The 26089-nt window shown below is 40.8% G+C and overlaps 1 protein-coding gene across 1 annotated transcript in view; it reads right to left on the reverse strand.

Annotated features, from left to right (window-relative positions):
* The window catches only part of LOC138322448 (uncharacterized), a 62487-nt gene that overhangs the window by 10773 nt on the left and 25625 nt on the right, over window positions 1-26089 (reverse strand). The window contains exons 5-6 of the mRNA XM_069266476.1: window positions 11543-11660; window positions 8969-9078 (exon numbers count right to left, since the gene is read on the reverse strand). Coding sequence (XP_069122577.1) covers window positions 8969-9078; window positions 11543-11660 — 228 coding nt within the window. The remainder of the gene's footprint in view (window positions 1-8968; window positions 9079-11542; window positions 11661-26089) is intronic.

Here is a 26089-nt window from a genome sequence, read left to right on the forward strand (position 1 = left end):
TATTTTGAACACAGCCATTCCTCAGAAAATTTAAAATAAAACGAAAATGGTGGCTATCTCTGTCAATGAATATACGATTAGACTTATCCGGGATGACAGGTGAGTTTCGTTGAAGCATCCTAGCAAAAAGGCATTTGGGATCCTGACAAAGTGTTCCTCTGCTAGTCTTAAAATCTGTTCCCCCAATGTTCAGGATAACTTGGTTCTCTTGGGCTCTCTGTACTGCCTCGAGTAAGGGATCCACACCTTGGGAAGAGCCAACGACAGCGACCTGACTAGCTCCCTCCGTCGCTGGTGTGTCCTCGGTTACACTGACTGTCTTCGAAATGACTGTCCTAACTGGCGATGAGGCACTCTCCGAGGATGAGGAAAATGAAGAAGAACGGGATGATGATGAAGATGATGATGAGGATGAGGAAGAGCAATCCCTACGGATAATACGTGGTGAAGGGACTGGAGATCCCGCAGTCGAGTTACTCCTACTCCTAGACCTGCTTACCTCTTTGATAAACACCTTAGGAGAAGGTGGCAGGTCAGCTGACTCTGGTGTCCTAGCCCTCTGGTGAGCAGGGACATCGCAGCGGCTCAATCTTCTTTTCCGGGCACCTTCCGTAGGGCAAAACTTCCAAAAGCCTGGAAGGCTGCTCCTCCGCCACATATCCAGCTGCTTCCTGGCTGCGCTACCTCTCAGGTTCCCATCATGATTCACACATAAAAATATGTTACCACTGCAGGGCTTCGCATCAGCTCCTTTGTGCGCACCATTGGACTGCCTGGGAAACTGCTTATGGCATGTGACACACTCCCATCTGAAACCTGAGTGATGAGGATGAGGAAGAGCAATCCCTACGGATAATACGTGGTGAAGGGACTGGAGATCCCGCAGTCGAGTTACTCCTACTCCTAGACCTGCTTACCTCTTTGATAAACACCTTAGGAGAAGGTGGCAGGTCAGCTGACTCTGGTGTCCTAGCCCTCTGGTGAGCAGGGACATCGCAGCGGCTCAATCTTCTTTTCCGGGCACCTTCCGTAGGGCAAAACTTCCAAAAGCCTGGAAGGCTGCTCCTCCGCCACATATCCAGCTGCTTCCTGGCTGCGCTACCTCTCAGGTTCCCATCATGATTCACACATAAAAATATGTTACCACTGCAGGGCTTCGCATCAGCTCCTTTGTGCGCACCATTGGACTGCCTGGGAAACTGCTTATGGCATGTGACACACTCCCATCTGAAACCTGAGTGTTTCTCTTCAAGATGACGCTGCATCCCAAACTTGGTTGCTAACTTGAGATCTCCACACAACACACACAGGTACTCCAACTGTTCAGAAGAAAACAAGGTAAGTATAAGTCTAATTATCCTACAGCCTTGGATTCCCAAATTAAATTTTATAAGGTGTCTGCAGATAATTAACTTTAAATGTATTATAAACTAGGTTACTGCTTCATGCAGGAACAATATCCAAGATTAAACCCCAATAATTACATTAACGTCTTCTGTATTTCTTTAACCGGTCGTGATGAACCAAAACAGGTTTTGCCCTAGGCCCCGGCTTAATTCTATAAAAAATATCTCCTACTAGGGCTAAGACAGGGAATGGACCAGTCCAGCTACGTTGGAACTTTGGTTTGCTCCCTGGCTGCCTTGGTTTAAAGTACCAAACTAATTCCCCTATTTTGTATTGATTTTCCACTATTCTGTGATCGTAATTCTTCTTCATTACATCACTGGCCATGGTCAGCTTCCGTCGTGCCAACTCATGAATGTCAAGTAGAGATTTCTATAAGTTGTTCACATAATCAATACTGGAAATATCTGTGTTTTTTCTGTTTCAGGTTTCCCTAGTAAGATGTCAGTGGGGAGTTTGATTTCCCTGCCAAATATCATCTTGGATGGTGTTACTCCTGTTGTTGCATGGACAGATGATCGGTACGCCATCATTAGGAGTGGTATGTAATCGTCCCAATCCCTCTGGTGATCAGAAACAAAAGCTGAGATCATACTTGCAATGGTCCTGTTAGCTCTTTCGACCATTCCATCAGATTGTGGTCTCATTGCTGTAGTACGTGTTTTCTCGATCCCTAAAAGTTTACATGTCTCCTTGAAAAGTTTGGACTCGAAATTAGACCCTTTATCGGTATGAATCTGTAATGGTACACCAAATACAGATATAAATCTCTCCACGAGTTTGCTTGCTACAGTTTCTGCTTCTTGATTTCTAACTGGATAGGCTTCGATCCATTTTGAAAAATAATCACCAACAACCATTAAGTACAGGTTCCCTTTCTTTGATCTAGGTGACGGCCCCCACGTTATCAATAGCAATACGTTCAATAGGTACAACAACATTGTACTGCTTCATAGGTGCTCGTGGTCTTTTCTTAGGCATTTTCCTGGAGGCACAAATATCGCAAGTAGAACACCAATTTTCCACAAATTTGGACAAATGTGGCCAAAAGTATCTTTCCTTGACCTTTGCAAGTGTTTTCTTAATCCCGAGATGTCCTCCTGTTGGACAATCATGTAACTGCTCCAAAACAAGTGTCCTTAAAGATGCTGGTATAATTTTAAGAAGTTTACTGTCTTTGCCATCATTACTTTCTCTCCTTCTAAACAAAATGTCATTATGTAATTCAATAAGACCCCAGCGGTACCAGTAATACTTAACAACTTCTCCATATTTCGATACATCTGCCCACCGAGGTTTAGTTCCAGACAGCTTCCAATGTATAACTATGTCTAGTATTTCGTCTTGCCTCTGTAGTGTTTTTAATTGCTCACTGTCAACATCTCCTATGATTACGTCTGTCATTTTTATATGATTCACTATTCCATGCTCTTTATTTTTAGTTTGTTTTTTCTCAGACAAGACTGGTTGGAACGGCTTCATCTTCACCTTCGGAGCTCCCTTATGATCTTCATCGCCTGCAAGTTTCACCGGAGGATCTGATTGGTGTGGTTTCATCTTTACCTTTGGGGCACCATTGTGAAGTTCCACACTCTCGATTGACCCGTTTGAGGTATCTACCAAGGACTGCTCCTGATTTGGCTCTAAAGAATTCGGGTATGACATTTGCATTTCAGCATTACTCTCAACAAAATCTCCAACATTAATTTCAACTCCTTCAGCATTTCTCTTAGTGTTAGCCTGCTCAGCTACAACACCAAATTTTACACCGGAAACTTTTCCTGAAACTCCACCACATAACTCCTGAAGTACAATCTACATTAGGGATTGTAATAGTCCCATATTTCTATCCGAAATATGTTTATTCGAGAAGTCATTGTCAATATTGCTTTGAGTTAAATTACATGTTTTATCTTCTTGAGGAACCATTGCCATAACCTTCATGTAATGGTTGCCCCCTCCTTGGTCCTTTTCCTCGCCTTTCTTTTCAGCTCTGTCACAATAAGTACAATCCATTTCCTCGCAAGGTCTTCGAGACAATGCATCTGCATTCGAGTGAATTCTCCCCGCTCTATGTTCAATTATAAAATCATAAGCAGCTAAGGTCTCCAGCCATTGTGCAATTTGCCCTTCTGGTTTCTTAAAGTTCAGTAACCACCTCAATGCTCCATGATCACTTCTGACAAGAAAACAGCTCCCATAAAGGTAATGGTGAAAATGTTTAATAGTATTAACCGCAGCCAAAAGCTCTCTCCTAGTAACACAGTATTGTCTCTCGGCTTTTGAGAAACACTTACTGAAGTAACCAATCACCTTCTTGACTCCATCTTGTACTTGTGCGAGAACACCGCCAATGCCTGTAGCACTAGCATCAGTATCAATTATAAATAAACCCTCTTGTTGTGGATATGCCAGAACTGGAGACGTTGTCATTCGGTCCTTTAAAGTCTCGAACGCCTTCTGGCACTCATTCGTCCAGCAAAATTTGTGGTTTTTCTCTGTCAAGCGATATAGAGGTTTTGCTTTACTGGCAAACTGGTATACAAATTTCCTGTAGTATGAGCATAAACCTAAAAAGCTTCTCACCTCCTTCACGTTTCTGGGAGTAGGCCAGGTTTCCACCGACTTAATCTTTCCTGGATCAGTAGCTACACCATGTTTATTAACAATATGTCCCAAAAACGAGTTCTGTTCTTGTAAGAGACAACATTTTCTGGGACTCAATTTCAAATTTGCAATCTCCAATCTCTGTAAAACTTCACTAAGATTATCCAGGTGCTCCTCATAAGTCTTGGAAAATAACATTATGTCATCAAGGTATACAAGACACAATTTCCAAGTCAAACCCAGTAATACTCTTTCCATAAGCCTCTCAAATGTGCTCGGACTATTACACAGTCCAAAAGCCATAACAGTATACTGCCAAAGATCACTGCCAATAGAGAAAGCTGTTTTCTCTCTATCTTCTTCAGCTAGTCCAACTTGCCAAAATCCAGACTTCAAATCTAGTGTGCTAAACCACTCTGCTCCTGACAGTGCATCTAGGGTGTCATCAATACGCGGAAGTGGCTTTGAATCTTTAATTGTGACCTGGTTCAGCTTCCTAAAATCACAGCAAAACCTAATTCCATCACCCTTAGGTACCATAACTATAGGCGAACACCATGGACTTTCAGAATGTTCAATAACCCCTTTATCTGCCCTTTCTTTTATTTCAGCCTCTGCCTGTAAGCGCTTCGCTAAAGGTATTATGTATGGATGTTGTTTTACAGGTTTTGCCCCATCGGTGTCTATTCCATGTTCTACAAGGTTAGTTCTCCCAATATCACCGGAACCCTTTGAGAAAATATTCTGGTATTTGATCAAAATTTCCTTCAAACCTTGTCTCTGTTTGTAGGATAAATTCTTTGAGCTCCTTTCATAAAGATCTGCTAAATGTTCTGGTAACTCCGTCTTCCCTGTTAAACCTGGCACACTTTGACTGCTCCTCCTCTCGTCAGGAATATTTACAGGTTCATAGGTAGCTGTTACAGTGTCCTTGTGAATAGTACAAGATTCAGTCCCTACATTTGCTATTCTAAGAGGTACGATGCCATTCTTAGGATCTACTACTGCTCTGCCAACCAGACAACCACTTTTTGCTATGAATTGGGTCACAGGTTCTATAACTCCTGTTCCCTTTGCTACTCCATCTATTGGAACACCAGCTACAATCATTTCAGTTCTCGGTGGAATCACCACCTCCTCCAGTATTGTCACCCTACAGCAACTTGGGGTAATACTCCTTAAATTCATGCAACAAGGTACCTTCTCGCCTCTCAATAGTAAGCACTCAGTACTAAACATAATGTCGCACTCTGCCATGGACAAAAAATCTACTCCTAATATACCATCACCTTGAATATCAGCAATGTATACTTCATGTTGAAAGGTGTGTGATCCTACGGAAATTTTAACCTTTGCCTTTCCTAAGAAAGATGCCTTTTCTCCGGTTACTGTCAACATTGTTTGTTTGACAGGTTGTATCTCTGGTTGTAAAAATTCTGGCCAGCTTTTCACAAGACTGCTCCTAAGTATGGTTACACTTGACCCTGTATCTACCAGCATAGTCACCGGAATACTTTGTACCAAAGCTCTGACAAAATAACCTTCATCATTTGCAGAATTCACCTGAATTAGATCTCTAACTTTTTGTTGAGCCCTTGTGTTGTCTACTGCCGAGTTGTGGCCCTTGAACTCGGTCCAACTCCGTTTCCTGATCCGTGTTGTCTCTGATTATCTCCCCTGTTGTCATTGGAGAATGCAGCATTAGAGTTGTAATTATTCTGCACCCTTTGATACATATTTCTGTTTTGTTGTGGTCTGCTATCAAAATTGTTTGCTCTTTTGCTCCTCTCCTCTCTATCTTTCCAATCACTCAGCTCTTTTACCTTCCACCTTAGTTCTTTCACCGTCTCTGACTCCTCTCTAATTTTGTTTCTATCTCCCTCAAATTCAACCTTTCTAACCTGTTTAGACCTCTGTTTGTCTGCCAATTGATGTGTTTCGAAACGGACGGCTAAATTCTCTGCTTCATCTAGATCCCTAGGGTACATATTTCTAATATGTTGCCTCATCTCATAATCAGACAGGGCTTGTATGAAGTAATCTAATGCTAATACATCAGTCGACTTTGTTTCCATCTCAGGATAACCTTTCCTTGTCATTCTTTTAATTGTCTGCGCCAGATTAGCAATAGTTTCATCCTTTCCCCTAACCTTCGTCTGCAACTGGGATCTATAAATTTCTGCTTATTAACTGACCCGAACTTTCGACCTAAAGCAGCAACCACACTGTCAAAATCTCTCTTATGACGCTCCCCCAAACCATTTAGTACAGCTGCAGCTCCATCTGTAAGACTGCCAGCAAGATAGAGGGACTTTTCATAATAAGTCCAGTTATTTAACTCTGCTACAATCTCGAACTGAGATATATAATCCTCCCAATCACCTTTTCCACTATATGGTGAAGGTTTCATCCTAACACCCTTACCATTAGGCCTTTCATCTCTATACCTTGGGGAGTCTGTGTATGAAGAATGAGTGTGTGGCCTAAAATCCTGATGTTCTGCTCGATTATTCATTCTGCCTTCACCCCATCCTAACACGTCATTACGGTTCTGGTTCCGATTTGGTTGGTCCATTTCCTGTCTTAAATTTTCCACATCTTTTCTAAATTAACAAATTATCTTGCATTTCTCCCCTAAACTCTGTAATGTTATTTCTAAGTTCACCTCTCAACCCAGCCATATTATTCTCCAATCTCTGCATAATTCTAACAATATTATCTTGGATGTTGTTCTCTGCCCTATGCTCATTAAAATTAATCTGCTGTTCATCTGCTACTTCAGTGTATTCTGCATTACTATATTGAGAACCTGCATCATCAACATCTTCATTTACATTGTCAACATCTTGTTCATTCTGTCTGATTGTTACAATATTTGAGTCATCCATTTTGATTTTTTTTTAACAAAATTTAAAGTATTGTTATTCCTGAATAGTTACCACCAACACCAGATATTTGATAATGTAAATTTTAAATTTGGGTTTTTCAGATACAACTTGTTACACAACAGCAATCAGGAACAGTAACTGTGCAACCTGCCACAACTGCATCTCTAAACAGCTAACTCTTCAACTGCTACCAGCAATCTCGGCAACTCCAACCAGCTTAAGTTGCATCTGAATAAGTCTAAATAGTGCAAGGAAATCCTGCCGACGACGCCAATGCAATGCCGACCGTCAGGTACCCCCGACTTATAAAAGTCTAGTCGTCAGACTGAGCATCTTTCCTGACGGTGAATTGTATAAAAGGTTTATGAACCCTTTCTCAGGTTCGTCTGGGGATGGCTTGTGGCAACAATTCAAGAATGACTCAGCAAATTAAATACATACAATGTGGATATATTTAGGACATCAAAGACATAGACAAATCAGACTTCTCACAAGTTAACAAGCGTAAGGTGACACAAAGAGTTGCCTCCCTTTGACAATAAATGAAGAAAAGATGTGACGCAGTTTTTGTTGTTATTTTTACATTGTTAAGTTATATTAAATTTCTTGCTACATATGTAGTTAAATATTTACCCTAGTCATTGCTTCTTAAAAAATTATGTTTGTTGACATTTACTCCTAATTTCTCCTATTACTCCTAGTTCTCCTACTACTCCTATATCTCCTAATACTCCTAGTTCTCCTAATTTCTCCTACATTTCCTATTTCACCTATAACATATTTACTGACTCCTAAACTGTCCTAAACCCTAACTGAAATAAAGTACTTAGTACATGTATCTGGAACACACCTGCTCTCCTTCTTTTGACATTCTGGTTCTCTGCTCTACTTAAAACTACTGCTTTGCTCTGCTCCGCTCAGCTTTCCGCATGTGAGGTCAAAACGACACTGAAACCTTGAATCTCCCGGCTCTCAACTTATGTCTAGTTTGAACCAATCAAAAGGCTAGAAAATTCTAGCACGAGAGATATCCCGCGCTCCTATAATCATATGGATAACACCCGAGACGTCCGAGTAAAAGTGAAGTCAATAACTCTAGAGAAGTTCCGAAAAGATAAACACTGATGGCCGCCTGTCAAGACGTACCGTGACTACGGTGACAAACTAATGTCTCTAATGACTTATAAAACACCTTACTTCGAGATTAAATGGAATAGACATATCAGGTATACTATCATCTTGCGATGTTTAACATTTTTCATCGTTGTTAATGAGTTTATAATGAAATTTTTTCGACAACATACAACGGTAAACCTATCGTCTGCTCACAACATTCAATACAAACATACGATGTCATAATGCATCAAGTATTATCAATTTACATAGTTCACACCATCAATATGCACTCATATTTCGATAGTATACATTTATAATGATATGTTCTCTCCATAATTACCATTTGCAAACTAGTTTCTCGAACAAAATCAGAACATATCCAACATAATCACCGTAACATTGTTACACAGTTGACAACGTTATCTAAACGACATGTAACCATTACATGCTTGTTACACAAAATTATACCTAAATTTCTTGTACAGATAGTGTGATCCAACCGGCATAACACTAATAAAAAGTATACCTCAACGAACTAGTTTGTTTTCCGAAATCTTAGCATTTTAATGTACTTTTAGAATAAATTGTCCCTTTAAACTGAAACTAAGTTTTTCATTTGGGTCGATTTGTGATTCTTCAATTTATTTCATATAGATCAATGGATTTTCAAAATTATACTATATTTACCGATTAGACTTAAAATTATAGATCTCTATGCCATAACTGTGCGAAAATTTTGATATGCTATTTTTTAAAAAAATAATCTATTGAAAACCATAAGGTTTGATGAATTAAGCTGTGAAAATCATTCAAATGGCTTCAGATGTCTTATAAATGGTATATTGATGGTACGGATGTATATACGGGGATTCGGATAGCGACGTTACAAAAGTATAACGTAACATCAGGGACGATCCACGTTAAGCCCAATATAAACATGAATAACTTACTTCAGTTAAAGAGCAAATCTTTGATAGGTCGCAATTTTCTGGATGGTCCATATTGTCACAGCTATAACATCGGACTGCCTTCGTTGGGTCATCTTCATTGGTCGTGTCAACTGGAAAGCAAAATCGGTTGCTGTTGTATATTGCTATATTTGAACAAACAGAACGAATAAGTCCCAATATACCGTATAGTCGGAAATTTCGCGGGCCAAAAGTCTAATTGCACCTGCTTACCCTATTGCATCTTATCTTTTCTAATTTACGTTCTTCTTCTTAACGCCTACCTTGACAACACCTCACTTTTAGTCTTCGGTTAAGTGCTCGCCGCTCTGAGGAAGGCTATGGGTTCTGTCCCCTGGCCAAGCCACCCCAAAGTCTATAAAAATTGTAGTTTCTGCTCCTGCTTAACGCTCATAATTAAGGGAGTTGGGAGACTGGTTCGCCCGTTGTCTGTATAATGTGACCGGGTGAGTTGTGTTGCTTGGTGTCTTCGGCTGCATGCGTCAGTGATACAGCACTATCAAAAGGACAAGGGTTCCACTATAGGAGATTTCAGAAAAGATGGCGATGACGTCACACAAAGGTACATCCGGTCGCTCAAAGGTACAACTCCGTATATGTACACATGAACATAGTGGGAGCACAGACGCTTGCGATGTTTGGTTACATTTTATTGTAATAAATAGTACGACAATCCGAGAACTATTGCGTTATTTTGATTTTAAAAAGTGTAAATAAAAATATTAAGCAATAATATTTAGATATAAACATCTGGTATTCATACATTTTACTCCATTTTCGACCGCCACGAGAAAAAACACGGTCACCATTAGACCTGCTTATAACCATTGAGAGATATTACAAAATTGACAGAAACTACAAATTAAATTCCAAGTTTCCCAAAATATTATACTGACATTTTAATAAGCGATTTCTGTTTGCTAAGTCTAACTTGGTAAAACACCTTACGATGTGTGATTATGACCAAATTAAAATTTGCCTCCGTAGATTATCCAAAGGGCACGGCAGCCATTACTTACAGTACTGTCGTGATCCCGAATTTCGTCATTTTTCAGAGTCACAAAATTATGTATTCTTAATACCTTTTTCGTCAGAAATATTGGAAGTTAGTTTATGACATTCAAATGAGTCATTTAATAGTTACTTTTTATTAATTTTTAAACAAAACTTCGAGTATTTTAGGATTCTCGAAGCCGTGCGCAATGTGTCCTGGTCGGCATTTCCAGTAGTACTACGATCTAGCTATATTCATAAATCTAAATGTAGCCTATGTAGCATATGTTGTATTCAAATTATTTAAAATTAATATCACTTCAATTTGGGACTTCAAATAGCGGTACATGGAATAAAAGTGACTTAAAAATAAAATTAAGCTCTACAGCATGAAATTGAACGACATCACCATTTTATTTTTTGAGATATTGGCAGCCATACTGTGTACGTACACAAACATCTGCATTTATGTGTAACAGTGGTTTATACCATTCCTTTAAAACAAGATTTACAAGGTAAATAACGAAATGTATATCTGTTACAAGTACTTTTTGAGATATGTGTTGGTAATTACGTATTGATATTATTAATTTCCCAACTATTGGCTGAGGCCCGAGGTGATCTACTATGCACTCGAGCGGCAGTGGTCTGGCCAGGTGGTTCACATTTCGTTGTATTTATATTAATAGTGTTGTGAACAGATTTTCCATGTATAACAGAAGTATGATACATTGAAATCAATTATCTATTCATAACTTTTTCACAACACGGATTTCTATGTGTGAACAAAAAACGGGTACGTGTGACGGCCCGACACCGCTTCGCAAGCTGGCTTCAACACTAAATCTACACAAATAAATTTAGCAATAAACAATTGTAAACATAAAAGTATAAATGTCTGTAACCTCTGAAACAATAAGAACCCATTTTTAAATCCAAATTTGCAAATATGAAAGTGTATACTTTTGTCAACGTATCGATTGTGTAGCAGGGATGTATGTATCTGTTATTGTTTTTATTAGTCGCCATCTGTGTTTGTACCTTTGTGAGGACCCGGATGTAATCTTTCTGTGACGTCACGCCATCTTTTCTGAAATCTCCTATACAAGAAGACACAACATGAATATACCGCAGACTCCCAAAACACGAACCTCCCTAACATACACGCTTACGCCGCATACATGATAGGCCGTCCTCACGTGACACTGGCAGTTGATAGGACGTAAATATAATCAAACATGCAATAGGGGCAGCAGGTACAATTCTAAAGCCCTTTCTGTAGGGCTTATCAACAAATAAAAAATAATTTTAGCGATGCAGAATTTGGCAATTGGGCTTGAAGTATTATTCACGAATTCGTAATATTTCATGGATCAAACGTTTGCGACCCAGGTGATAGCCTGCGAAAATCGCGAAAAAAATATCAACTCCACGAAAATAACCCAGTTATAGGTATTTTAGTCCCCTACCAATCTGTGCGGGTGTTGCTTATTTACAAGAGATTGGCTTCTGAAAAGGAGATGGAAACTAAAGTTTTAAAATTTTATGTAGATTGATACTTACAGTGACACAACTTCAGGTTACATAAATCTTTTGTACAGCATTCAGAACAAACATTTCCAGCCGAGTCATCTCGCTTTCCAATAATTGTGTCTTGGAGACATTTTTGTATATCACAAATCTGTAACGATATTCCAATAAAACTACTAATATCCACATTTAAGTTCGTTTATTCGATCATCGACTTCGCTAGCCAAGTGGATTAAATACGATACTCTCCCTGAAACCCTTGGTGGATCTCACTTCAGAAATGAAGTTCCCGCACTGAGCTATTTGCTATATCACCACAGTTGCGCCCCTTCCATTTAAGTAAAATGCAACTAATGAAAAGGCTGGTATCATGGATCTTTGGATTGAGAAAGTGGCAGGCCTTTGAAAAATGTTGAATGATTCAAAATACCAAACATTAGCATATTGGTGAGTGTTTGTTTATTAGTTCGGACACAGAATTTTGTGTTTCATGCTTCAGTGTCCAATTCAGTCACGAGATCGAAGTCTATCTTTGCATAATGTGTTCAACTTTGTGAAACAGAATCCAAATACTTCTGTTTGGAGAGTATTCAAGTACTTCATTTAGCTGATCTTAAACATTCAATAATTGACTTAATAGTACATAAATGTGACTTGTCGACAGACATGGCATGCCTCAACCAGCAGCCAATGGTCACTGCCATCACTTCGGTGAAGTTTTGTCGACATGCAAAACCGCGTTTTCATTGTTCGGCTGAACCTAGCAGCATCCAATCAGAATTTGAAATTAGGAATTTGAAGTGAGATCCGGCTTGGGTGTCATGGAAAGTATCGTCCTGAATACTATTAGCTAGCGAAGGTGATGTGTTTCCGTGACCTATAAAGTCCAAACAGGTGACTAATTAATGACATATGATAAATACAGCTGCCATGTTGATATGAGTAAAGACAAGCCAAAATCTATATGACAGAACATCATTAAAATTAAACGAAAATTTAAACTATATGGTATATAATGAAATGAATAATGGTATATAAGGCGAAAATAAAAAAGAATAGATCTAGGCTGTGGAACAAACGAAACATAAAGAGATATTACCATTGACGACATGAGTGATGATCAAAACTCAAACGAATAATTTTAAGCATCAGTTATTACAGAATAATGATAGATATACCAGGTATTTATATTTGCCCAACAACGAAGAATACTACAACCATTACCATGTCGGACTTAAAAACTAGCGGAGGCTTTGCAGGTAGTTTGCTTGATAATCAAATGCTACTTATTGTATGATATATCTTTACTCTTCTTCCAAAATGACTTTTTTCCTCACAACCTCTCCCTTAACACCCTCTCACATTTTGCCGCTCGCCCCTATGCGGAAAGCTTTGGGTTCTGTCCCCTGATATAATTAGAGCAGGACGACTCATTGTCTGTATAACATGATCGGATAGTAGTGTTTGATCGGTGTTATCGGTGGCATACTTCAATGAGTTCGAACAATAAAACCGGCATGATTTCCAATACACAAGGCTTATACAACATTAATATAATACAGGATCACAAGAAGGAACGCCGGATACCTGGAAAAAAAAACCCACCGGCCTACAGCCAGAACCTAACAACTGCCCCACATGGAATTTGAACTTCCACGATAACTCTTAGATATATATATCTTACTAAGGTATATTAAGTTCTAGCTTAATAACATTCGCTGTAAAATCAATAACATTGCTCAAAATGTATAATCGGAATATTATCATAATAACATGTTACAGAAGCCGATAGAAACTGTACTAAATATAATATTTGGAACATTACAGTATTTTATAGTGGTAAATATATGTATATGACGATTAAGATTTAAAAAAAAGAATATGAATATCATATGTAAATGCTCTTTGTACGCATATGAAATCTCTTCAAAAATCAAACAAACAAAAAAGAAAAAAAAACAAATACAATTTTATAGTCAGGTTCATCTAATATAAAGGTTAACTTACAACTCTTTCCATAATTTAAAGAATCCATTATCAATTACCGAAAGAACAGTATGTACCACTGTACTAACATCTGACGTTAGATTGTTTTGATTGACTTCTAAGGTTAATTTCCTATTAAGAGCCATGATCATTTAAGGACGGTATCCAATGTGTACATTTTGTTGCAATGTGTGAATATTTACATGTTTTCGAGGGCAGTGTCAATGGAGACGGTAGGAAGGCGAGAAAAGCTAAATAATCTAAATTCAGTCGCTTGTTTGATCATGCAATATGGGAAGCAGGTATATGTAATGCTAACTGTAGGGCGTAAAAGAAATTATTATCATTGGTGAGTGTTAGCACCTATGCACATTATTATTTCCGTCCTTATATAACCTTGCCTGTTACCAGGACTCTAATTTAATCAAACAAATAAACTTTACTATTCATGATGTCATTATAAAAATATATATATTATTTTTATCATAACAGTGTCGTGGTATCTATCAACCATTTTTCATTGATGAGCATTGAGGACTTAGGCCAAGTCTACTACAATCTGATTAAAAACATATCTTTATTCACGCTTGGTATCATGAAGTATTCCGTTATGGTAATCTTTTGATTTGGCCATTCTTGTAATGAATTGTAGGGGACGAAATAGTTTGCAAGAGATGTCCTAGGCATTTTTGTGTATGTAGTCATCTCGCTATAGCTAGGTATATGTGGGCTGGGACGAAATGATGTCATTTCGCTATAGCTAAAGGTATATGTGGGCTGGGACGAAATGATGTCATCTCGCTAAAGGTATATGTGGGCTGGGACGAAATGATGTCATTTCGCTATAGCTAAAGGTATATGTGGGCTGGGACAAAATGATATCATCTCGCTAAAGGTATAGGTATATGTGGGCTGGGACAAAATGATGTCATTTCGCTATTGCTAAAGGTATATGTGGGCTGGGACAAAATGATATCATCTCGCTAAAGGTATAGGTATATGTGGGCTGGGACAAAATGATGTCATCTCGCTATTGCTAAAGGTATATGTAAGCTGGGACGAAATGATGTCATTTCGCTATAGCTAAAGGTATATGTGTGCTGGGACGGAATGATGTCATCTCGCTATGGCTAAAGGTATATGTGGGCTGGGACGAAATGATGTCATCACGCTATAGCTAAAGGTATATGTGGGCTGGGACGGAATGATGTCATCTCGCTAAAGGTATAGGTATATGTGGGCTGGGATGAAATGATGTCATTTCGCTATTGCTAAAGGTATATGTGGGCTGGGACGGAATGATGTCATCTCGCTATGGCTAAAGGTATATGTGGGCTGGGATGAAATGATGTCATTTCGCTATTTCTAAAGGTATATGTGGGCTGGGACAAAATGATATCATCTCGCTAAAGGTATAGGTATATGTGGGCTGGGACAAAATGATGTCATCTCGCTATTGCTAAAGGTATATGTGGGCTGGGACGAAATGATGTCATCTCGCTAAAGGTGTAGGTATATGTGGGCTGGGACGAAATGATGTCATTTCGCTATAGCTAAAGGTATATGTGGGCTGGGACGAAATGATGTCATTTCGCTATAGCTAAAGGTATATGTGGGCTGGGACAAAATGATGTCATCTCGGGACGAAATGATGTCATTTCGCTATAGCTAAAGGTATATGTGGGCTGGGACAAAATGATGTCATCTTGCTAAAGGTATAGGTATATGTGGGCTGGGATGAAATGATGTCATTTCGCTATTGCTAAAGGTATATGTGGGCTGGGACAAAATGATATCATCTCGCTAAAGGTATAGGTATATGTGGGCTGGGACAAAATGATGTCATCTCGCTATTGCTAAAGGTATATGTAAGCTGGGACGAAATGATGTCATTTCGCTATAGCTAAAGGTATATGTGTGCTGGGACGGAATGATGTCATCTCGCTATGGCTAAAGGTATATGTGGGCTGGGACGAAATGATGTCATCACGCTATAGCTAAAGGTATATGTGGGCTGGGACGAAATGATGTCATCTCGCTATAGCTAAAGGTATATGTGGGCTGGGACGAAATGATGTCATCTCGCTATAGCTAAAGGTATATGTGGGCTGGGACGAAATGATGTCATCTCGCTATTTCTAAAGGTATATGTGGGCTGGGACAAAATGATATCATCTCGCTAAAGGTATAGGTATATGTGGGCTGGGACAAAATGATGTCATCTCGCTATTGCTAATCTAAAGGTATATGTGGGCTGGGACGAAATGATGTCATCTCGCTAAAGGTATAGGTATATGTGGGCTGGGACGAAATGATGTCATTTCGCTATAGCTAAAGGTATATGTGGGCTGGGACGAAATGATGTCATTTCGCTATAGCTAAAGGTATATGTGGGCTCGGACGAAATGATGTCATCTCGCTAAAGGTATATGTGGGCTGGGACGAAATGATGTCATCTCGCTAAAGGTATATGTGGGCTGGGATGAAATGATGTCATTTCGCTATAGCTTAAGGTATATGTGGGCTGGGACAGAATGATGTCATCTCGCTAAAGGTATAGGTATATGTGGGCTGGGATGAAATGATGTCATTTCGCTATAGCTTAAGGTATATGTGGGCTGGGACAGAATGATGTCATCTCGCTAAAGGTATAGGTATATGTGGGCTGGGACAAAATGATGTCATTTCGCCAAAGCTAAAGGTATATGTGGGCTGGGACAAAATGATGTCATCTTGCTAAAGGTATAGGTATATGTGGGCTGGGACAAAATGACGTCATTTCGCTAAAGATAAAGGTATATGTGGGCTGGGACGAAATGATGTCATCTCGCTAAAGGTATAGGTATATGTGGGCTGGGACAAAATGATGTCATTTCGCTATAGCTAAAGGCATATGTGGGCTGGGACGAAATGATGTCATCTCGCTATTGCTAAAGGTATATGTGGGCTGGGACGAAAATGATGTCATCTCGCTATAGCTAAAGGTATATGTGGGCTGGGACGAAATGATGTCATCTCGCTATGCTAAAGGTATATGTGGGCTGGGACGAAATGATGTCATCTCGCTATAGCTAAAGGTATATGTGGGCTGGGACAAAATGATGTCATCTCGCTAAAGGTAAAGGTATATGTGGGCTGGGACAAAATGATGTCATCTCGCTATAGCTAAAGGTATATGTGGGCTGGGACGAAATGATGTCATCTCGTAAGCTAAAGGTATATGTGGGCTGGGACGAAATGATGTCATTCGCTATAGCTAAAGGTATATGTGGGCTGGGACGAAATGATGTCATTCGCTATAGCTAAGGTATATGTGGGCTGGACGAATCTCGCTAAGGTATATGTGGGCTGGGACGAATGATGTCATCTGCGCTAAAGGTATATGTGGGCTGGGACGAAATGATGTCATCTCGCTATAGGTAAAGGTATATGTGGGCTGGGACGAAATGATGTCATCTCGCTATAGCTAAGGTATATGTGGGCTGGGACGAAATGATGTCATCTCGCTATAGCTAAAGGTATATGTGGGGCTGGGACGAAATGATGTCATTTCGCTATAGCTAAAGGTATATGTGGGCTGGGACGAAATGATGTCATCTCGCTATAGCTAAAGGTATATGTGGGCTGGGACGAAATGATGTCATCTCGCTATAGCTAAAGGTATATGTGGGCTGGGACGAAATGATGTCATCTCGCTAAAGCTAAAGGTATATGTGGGCTGGGACGAAATGATGTCATCTCGCTATAGCTAAAGGTATATGTGGGCTGGGACGAAATGATGTCATTTCGCTATCTAAGGTATATGTGGGCTGGGACGAAATGATGTCATCTCGCTATAGCTAAAGGTATATGTGGGCTGGGACGAAATGATGTCATCTCGCTATAGCTAAAGGTATATGTGGGCTGGGACGAAATGATGTCATCTCGCTATAGCTAAAGGTATATGTGGGCTGGGACGAAATGATGTCATCTCGCTAAAGGTATATGTGGGCTGGGACGAAATGATGTCATCTCGCTATAGCTAAAGGTATATGTGGGCTGGGACGAAATGATGTCATCTCGCTATAGCTAAAGGTATATGTGGGCTGGGACGAAATGAATGTCATCTCGCTATAGCTAAAGGTATATGTGGGCTGGGACAAAATGATGTCATCTCGCTAATAGCTAAAGGTATATGTGGGCTGGGACAAAATGATGTCATCTCGCTAAAGCTAAAGGTATATGTGGGCTGGGACAAAATGATGTCATCTCGCTAAAGGTATAGGTATATGTGGGCTGGGACGAAATGATGTCATCTCGCTATAGCTAAAGGTATATGTGGGCTGGGACGAAATGATGTCATCTCGCTAAAGGTGTAGGTATATGTGGGCTGGGACGAAATGATGTCATTTCGCTATAGCTAAAGGTATATGTGGGCTGGGACGAAATGATGTCATTTCGCTATAGCTAAAGGTATATGTGGGCTCGGACGAAATGATGTCATCTCGCTAAAGGTATATGTGGGCTGGGACGAAATGATGTCATCTCGCTAAAGGTATATGTGGGCTGGGACGAAATGATATCATCTCGCTAAGGTATAGGTATATGTGGGCTGGGACAAAATGATGTCATTTCGCCAAAGCTAAAGGTATATGTGGGCTGGGACAAAATGATGTCATCTCGCTAAAGGTATAGGTATATGTGGGCTGGGACAAAATGATGTCATTTCGCTATAGCTAAAGGCATATGTGGGCTGGGACAAAATGATGTCATCTCGCTTGCTAAAGGTATATGTGGGCTGGGACAAATGATGTCATTTCGCTATAGCTAAAGGTATATGTGGGCTGGGACGAAATGATGTCATCTCGCTAAAGGTAATATATGTGGGCTGGGATGAAATGATGTCATCTCGCTAGTAAAGGTATATGTGGGCTGGGACGAAATGATGTCATTTCGCTATTGTTAAAGGTATATGTGGGCTGGGACAAAATGATGTCATCTCGCTAAAGGTAAAGGTATATGTGGGCTGGGACAAAATGATGTCATCTCGCTATAGCTAAAGGTATATGTGGGTCATTCGCTAAGTATAGTGGGCGAAAATGATGTCTAATCTATTGGGGCTGGGACAATGATGTATCTAAAGCTAAAGGTATATGTGGGCTGGGACGAAATGATGTCATCTCGCTATAGCTAAAGGTATATGTGGGCTGGGACGAAATGATGTCATCTCGCTATAGCTAAAGGTATATGGGGTGGGCTGGGACAAAATGATGTCATCGCTTAGCTAAAGGTATATGTGGGCTGGGACACGAAATGATGTCATCTCGCTATAGGCTAAAGGTATATGTGGGCTGGGACGAAATGATGTCATCTCGCTATAGCTAAAGGTATATGTGGGCTGGGACGAAATGATGTCATCTCGCTATAGCTAAAGGTATATGTGGGCTGGGACGAAATGATGTCATTTCGCTATGCTAAAGGTATATGTGGGCTGGGACGAAATGATGTCATCTCGCTATAGCTAAAGGTATATGTGGGCTGGGACGAAATGATGTCATCTCGCTATAGCTAAAGGTATATGTGGGCTGGGACGAAATGATGTCATCTCGCTATAGCTAAAGGTATATGTGGGCTGGGACGAAATGATGTCATCTCGCTATAGCTAAAGGTATATGTGGGCTGGGACGAAATGATGTCATCTCGCTAAAGGTATATGTGGCTAAAGGTATATGTGGGCTGGGACGAAATGATGTCATCTCGCTAAAGCTAAAGGTATATGTGGGCTGGGATGAAATGATGTCATCTCGCTATAGGTAAAGGTATATGTGGGCTGGGACGAAATGATGTCATCTCGCTATTGCTAAAGGTATATGTGGGCTGGGACGAAATGATGTCATCTCGCTATAGCTAAAGGTATATGTGGGCTGGGACGAAATGATGTCATCTCGCTATAGCTAAAGGTATATGTGGGCTGGGACGAAATGATGTCATTTCGCTATAGCTAAAGGTATATGTGGGCTGGGACGAAATGATGTCATCTCGCTATAAAAGGTATATGTGGGCTGGGACAAATGATGTCATCTCGCTATAGCTAAAATGGGTATATGTGGGCTGGGACGAAATGATGTCATCTCGCTATAGCTAAAGGTATATGTGGGCTGGGACGAAATGATGTCATTCGCTAATAGCTAAAGGTATATGTGGGCTGGGACGAAATGATGTCATTCTCGCTATAGCTAAAGGTATATGTGGGCTGGGACAAAATGATGTCATCTCGCTATAGCTAAAGGTATATGTGGGCTGGGACGAAAATGTCAGCTAAAGGTATATGTGGCTGGGACGAAATGATGTCATCTCGCTATAGGCTAAAGGTATATGTGGGCTGGGACGAAAATGATGTCATCGCTATAGCTAAAGGTATAGGTATATGTGGGCTGGGACAAAATGATGTCATTTCGCTATAGCTAAAGGTATATGTGGGCTGGGACGAAATGATGTCATCTCGCTAAAGGTATATGTGGGCTGGGACGAAATGATGTCATTTCGCTATAGCTAAAGGTATATGTGGGCTGGGACGAAATGATGTCATCTCGCTAAAGGTATATGTGGGCTGGGATGAAATGATGTCATCTCGCTAAAGGTATATGTGGGCTGGGACGAAATGATGTCATTTCGCTATTGTTAAAGGTATATGTGGGCTGGGACGAAATGATATCATCTCGCTAAAGGTATAGCTATATGTGGGCTGGGACGAAATGATGTCATCGCTTGCTAAGGTATATGTGGGCTGGGACGAATGATGTCATCTCGCTGTAAAGGTATATGTGGGCTGGGAGAAATGATGTCATCTCGCTATGCTAAAGGTATATGTGGGTGGGCGGACAAAATGATGTCATCTCGCTAAAGGTAAAGGTATATGTGGGCTGGGACAAAATGATGTCATCTCGCTATAGCTAAAGGTATATGTGGGCTGGGACGAAATGATGTCATCTCGCTATAGCTAAAGGTATATGTGGGCTGGGACGAAATGATGTCATCTCGCTATAGCTTAAAGGTATATGTGGGCTGGGACGAAATGATGTCATTTCGCTATAGCTAAAGGTATATGTGGGCTGGGACGAAAATGATGTCATCTCGCTATAGCTAAAGGTATATGTGGGCTGGGACGAAATGATGTCATCTCGCTATAGCTAAAGGTATATGTGGGCTGGGACGAAATGATGTCATCTCGCTAAAGTAAAGGTATATGTGGGCTGGGACGAAATGATGTCATCTCGCTATAGCTAAAGGTATATGTGGGCTGGGACGGAAATGATGTCATCTCGCTATAGCTAAAGGTATATGTGGGCTGGGACGAAATGATGTCATCTCGCTATAGCTAAAGGTATATGTGGGCTGGGACAAAATGATGTCATCTCGCTATAGCTAAAGGTATATGTGGGCTGGGATGAAATGATGTCATCTCGCTATAGTAAAGGTATATGTGGGCTGGGACGAAATGATGTCATCTCGCTATGCTAAAGGTATATGTGGGCTGGGAAATGATGTCATCTCGCTATGCTAAAGGGTATATGTGGGCTGGGACGAAAAATGATGTCATCTCGCTAAGCTAAAGGTATATGTGGGCTGGGACGAAATGATGTCATCTCGCTATAGCTAAAGGTATATGTGGGCTGGGACGAAATGATGTCATCTCGCTATAGCTAAAGGTATATGTGGGCTGGGACGAAATGATGTCATCTCGCTATAGCTAAAGGTATATGTGGGCTGGGACGGAATGATGTCATCTCGCTATAGCTAAAGGTATATGTGGGCTGGGACGGAATGATGTCATCTCGCTATAGCTAAAGGTATATGTGGGCTGGGACCGAAATGATGTCATCTCGCTATAGCTAAAGGTATATGTGGGCTGGGACGAAAATGATGTCATCTCGCTATAGCTAAAGGTATATGTGGGCTGGGACGAAATGATGTCATCTCGCTATAGCTAAAGGTATATGTGGGCTGGGACGAAATGATGTCATCTCGCTATAGCTAAAGGTATATGTGGGCTGGGACGAAATGATGTCATCTCGCTAAAGGTGTAGGTATATGTGGGCTGGGACGAAATGATGTCATTTCGCTATAGCTAAAGGTATATGTGGGCTGGGACGAAATGATGTCATCTCGCTATAGCTAAAGGTATATGTGGGCTGGGACGGAATGATGTCATCTCGCTATGGCTAAAGGTATATGTGGGCTGGGACGAAATGATGTCATCTCGCTATAGCTAAAGGTATATGTGGGCTGGGACGAAATGATGTCATTTCGCTATAGCTAAAGGTATATGTGGGCTGGGACAAAATGATGTCATCTCGCTAGGCTAAAGGTATATGTGGGCTGGGACGGAAATGATGTCATCTTCGCTAAGCTAAAGGTATATGTGGGCTGGGACGAAATGATGTCATCTCGCTATAGCTAAAGGTATATGTGGGCTGGGACGAAATGATGTCATCTCGCTATAGCTAAAGGTATATGTGGGCTGGGACGAAATGATGTCATCTCGCTATAGCTAAAGGTATATGTGGGCTGGGATGAAATGATGTCATCTCGCTAAAGGTAAAGGTATATGTGGGCTGGGACGAAATGATGTCATTTCGCTATAGCTAAAGGTATATGTGGGCTGGGACAAAATGATGATGTCATCTCGCTATAAGCTAAAGGTATATGTGGGCTGGGACAAAATGATGTCATCTCGCTATAGCTAAAGGTATATGTGGGCTGGGACGAAAATGATGTCATCTCGCTATAGCTAAAGGTATATGTGGGCTGGGATGAAATGATGTCATCTCGCTATAGCTAAAGGTATATGTGGGCTGGGACAAAATGATGTCATCTCGCTAAAGGTATAGGTATATGTGGGCTGGGACGGAAAGTGTCATCTCGCTATAGCTAAAGGTATATGTGGGCTGGGACGAAATGATGTCATCTCGCTAAAGCTAAAGGTATATGTGGGCTGGGACGAAATGATGTCATCTCGCTATAGCTAAAGGTATATGTGGGCTGGGACGAAATGATGTCATTCGCTATAGCTAAAGGTATATGTGGGCTGGGACGAAATGATGTCATCTCGCTATAGCTAAAGGTATATGTGGGCTGGGACGAAATGATGTCATTTCGCTATAGCTAAAGGTATATGTGGGCTGGGACGAAATGATGTCATCTCGCTATAGCTAAAGGTATATGTGGGCTGGGACGAAATGATGTCATCTCGCTATAGCTAAAGGTATATGTGGGCTGGGACGAAATGATGTCATCTCGCTATAGCTAAAGGTATATGTGGGCTGGGACGAAATGATGTCATCTCGCTATAGCTAAAGGTATATGTGGGCTGGGACGAAAATGATGTCATCTCGCTATAGCTAAAGGTATATGTGGGCTGGGACGAAATGATGTCATCTCGCTATAGCTAAAGGTATATGTGGGCTGGGACGAAATGATGTCATCTCGCTATAAGGTAAAGGTATATGTGGGCTGGGACGAAATGATGTCATCTCGCTATGGCTAAAGGTATATGTGGGCTGGGACGAAATGATGTCATTTCGCTATGGCTAAAGGTATATGTGGGCTGGGACGAAATGATGTCATCTCGCTAAGGCTATAGGTATATGTGGGCTGGGACAAAATGATGTCATTTCGCTATAGCTAAAGGTATATGTGGGCTGGGACGAAATGATGTCATCTCGCTATAGCTAAAGGTATATGTGGGCTGGGACGAAATGATGTCATTTCGCTATAGCTAAAGGTATATGTGGGCTGGGACGAAATGATGTCATCTCGCTAAAGCTAAAGGTATATGTGGGCTGGGACGAAATGATGTCATTTCGCTATAGCTAAAGGTATATGTGGGCTGGGACGAAATGATGTCATTTCGCTATAGCTAAAGGTATATGTGGGCTGGGACGAAATGATGTCATCTCGCTAAAGGTATATGTGGGCTGGGACGAAATGATGTCATCTCGCTAAAGGTATATGTGGGCTGGGACGAAATGATGTCATCTCGCTATTGTATACGCTATAGGCTAAAGGTATATGTGGGCTGGGACGAAATGATGTCATCTCGCTAAAGGTATCATATTGCATTTTCGCTATATGCTAAGGTATATGTGGGCTGGGGACGAAATGATGTCATTTCGCTATATTCTCGCTAAAGGTATATGTGGGCTGGGACGAAATGATGTCATCTCGCTATAGCTAAAGGTATATGTGGGCTGGGACGAAATGATGTCATCTCGCTATAGCTAAAGGTATATGTGGGCTGGGACGAAATGATGTCATCTCGCTAAAGGTATATGTGGGCTGGGACGAAATGATGTCATCTCGCTATAGCTAAAGGTATATGTGGGCTGGGACGAAATGATGTCATCTCGCTATAGCTAAAGGTATATGTGGGCTGGGACAAAATGATGTCATCTCGCTAAAGGCTTAAGTATATGTGGGCTGGGACGCGAAATGATGTCATTTCGCTATAGCTAAAGGTATATGTGGGCTGGGATGAAATGATGTCATCTCGCTATAGCTAAAGGTATATGTGGGCTGGGATGAAATGATGTCATCTCGCTATAGCTAAAGGTATATGTGGGCTGGGACGAAATGATGTCATCTCGCTATAGCTAAAGGTATATGTGGGCTGGGACGAAATGATGTCATTTCGCTATAGCTAAAGGTATATGTGGGCTGGGACGAAATGATGTCATTTCGCTATAGCTAAAGGTATATGTGGGCTGGGACGAAATGATGTCATCTCGCTAAAGGTATAGGTATATGTGGGCTGGGACAAAATGATGTCATCTCGCTATAGCTAAGGTATATGTGGGCTGGGACGAAATGATGTCATTTCGCTATTAGCTAAAGGTATATGTGGGCTCGGACGAAATGATGTCATCTCGCTAAAGGTATATGTGGGCTGGGACGAAATGATGTCATCTCGCTAAAGGTATATGTGGGCTGGGACGAAATGATGTCATTTCTATAGCTAAAGGTATATGTGGGCTGGGATGAAATGATGTCATTTCGCTAAGCTTAAGGTATATGTGGGCTGGGAAGAAATGATGTCATCATCGCTAAAGGTATAGGTATATGTGGGCTGGGACAAAATGATGTCATTTCGTCAAAGCTAAAGGTATATGTGGGCTGGGACAAAAATGATGCTGGGATGGTGGGCTGGGACAAAATGATGTCATTTCGCTATAGCTAAAAGTATATGTGGGCTGGGACGAAATGATGTCATCTCGCTATAGGTATAGGTATATGTGGGCTGGGACAAAATGATGTCATTCTCGCTAATAGGTATATTGTGGACTGGGAAATGATGTTCATTTCGCTATTGGTTAAGGGTATATGTGGGTGGGACAAAATGATGTCATCTCGCTAAAGGCTAAAGGTATATGTGGGCTGGGACAAAATGATGTCATCTCGCTATAGCTAAAGGTATATGTGGGCTGGGACGAAATGATGTCATCTCGCTAATAGCTAAAGGTATATGTGGGCTGGGATCGAAATGATGTCATCTCGCTATAGCTAAAGGTATATGTGGGCTGGGACATAAATGATGTCATATCTCGCTAAAGGTAAAGGTATATGTGGGCTGGGACGGAACGTGTCATCTCGCTATAGCTAAAGGTATAGGTGGGCTGGGACGAAATGATGTCATCTCGCTATAGCTAAAGGTATATGTGGGCTGGGACGAAATGATGTCATCTCGCTATAGCTAAAGGTATATCGTGGGCTGGGACGAAATGATGTCATTTCGCTATAGCTAAAGGTATATGTTGGGCTGGGACGAAATGATGTCATTTCGCTATAACTAAAGGTATATGTGGGCTGGGATGAAATGATGTCATCTCGCTATAGCTAAAGGTATATGTGGGCTGGGACGGAAATGATATCATCTCGCTATAGCTAAAGGTATATGTGGGCTGGGACGAAATGATGTCATCTAATACTATAGCTAAAGGTTATATGTGGGCTGGGACGAATAATGATGTCATCTCGCTAAAGGTAATAGAATATATGTGGGCTGGGATGAAATGATGTCATATCGCTATAGCTAAAAGGTATATGTGGGCTGGGATGAAAATGATGTCACTATCGCTATCTCGCTAAAGGTATATGTGGGCTGGGATGAAATGATGTCATCTCGCTATAGCTAAAGGTATATGTGGGCTGGGATGAAATGATGCCGCATCTCGCTTTAGCTAAAGGTATATGTGGGCTATGGGATAAAATGATGTCATATCGCTGTAGCTAAAGGTATATGTGGGCTGGGATGAATCATGATGTCATCTCGCTATAGCTAAAAGGTATATGTGGGCTGGGAGAAAATGATGTCATTTCGCTGTAGCTTAAATGTATATGTGGGCTGGGATGAAATGATATCATCTCGCTAGCTAAAGTATAGGTGGGTTAACTGGGATGACATATAATGATATCATCATTTCGCTATAGCAAAAAGATTATATACAAAGGTATTAAATTGTGAATCCTGGGACGAAATTGATCTTGACATTTTATTATTATGTCATTTCTTTTTCAAGGTGAACGGTTGAATACTAATATATCACATGGCTGGTAATA

Source organism: Argopecten irradians, chromosome 4, assembly GCF_041381155.1.
Source record: "Argopecten irradians isolate NY chromosome 4, Ai_NY, whole genome shotgun sequence".
Classification (NCBI taxonomy): domain Eukaryota; kingdom Metazoa; phylum Mollusca; class Bivalvia; order Pectinida; family Pectinidae; genus Argopecten; species Argopecten irradians.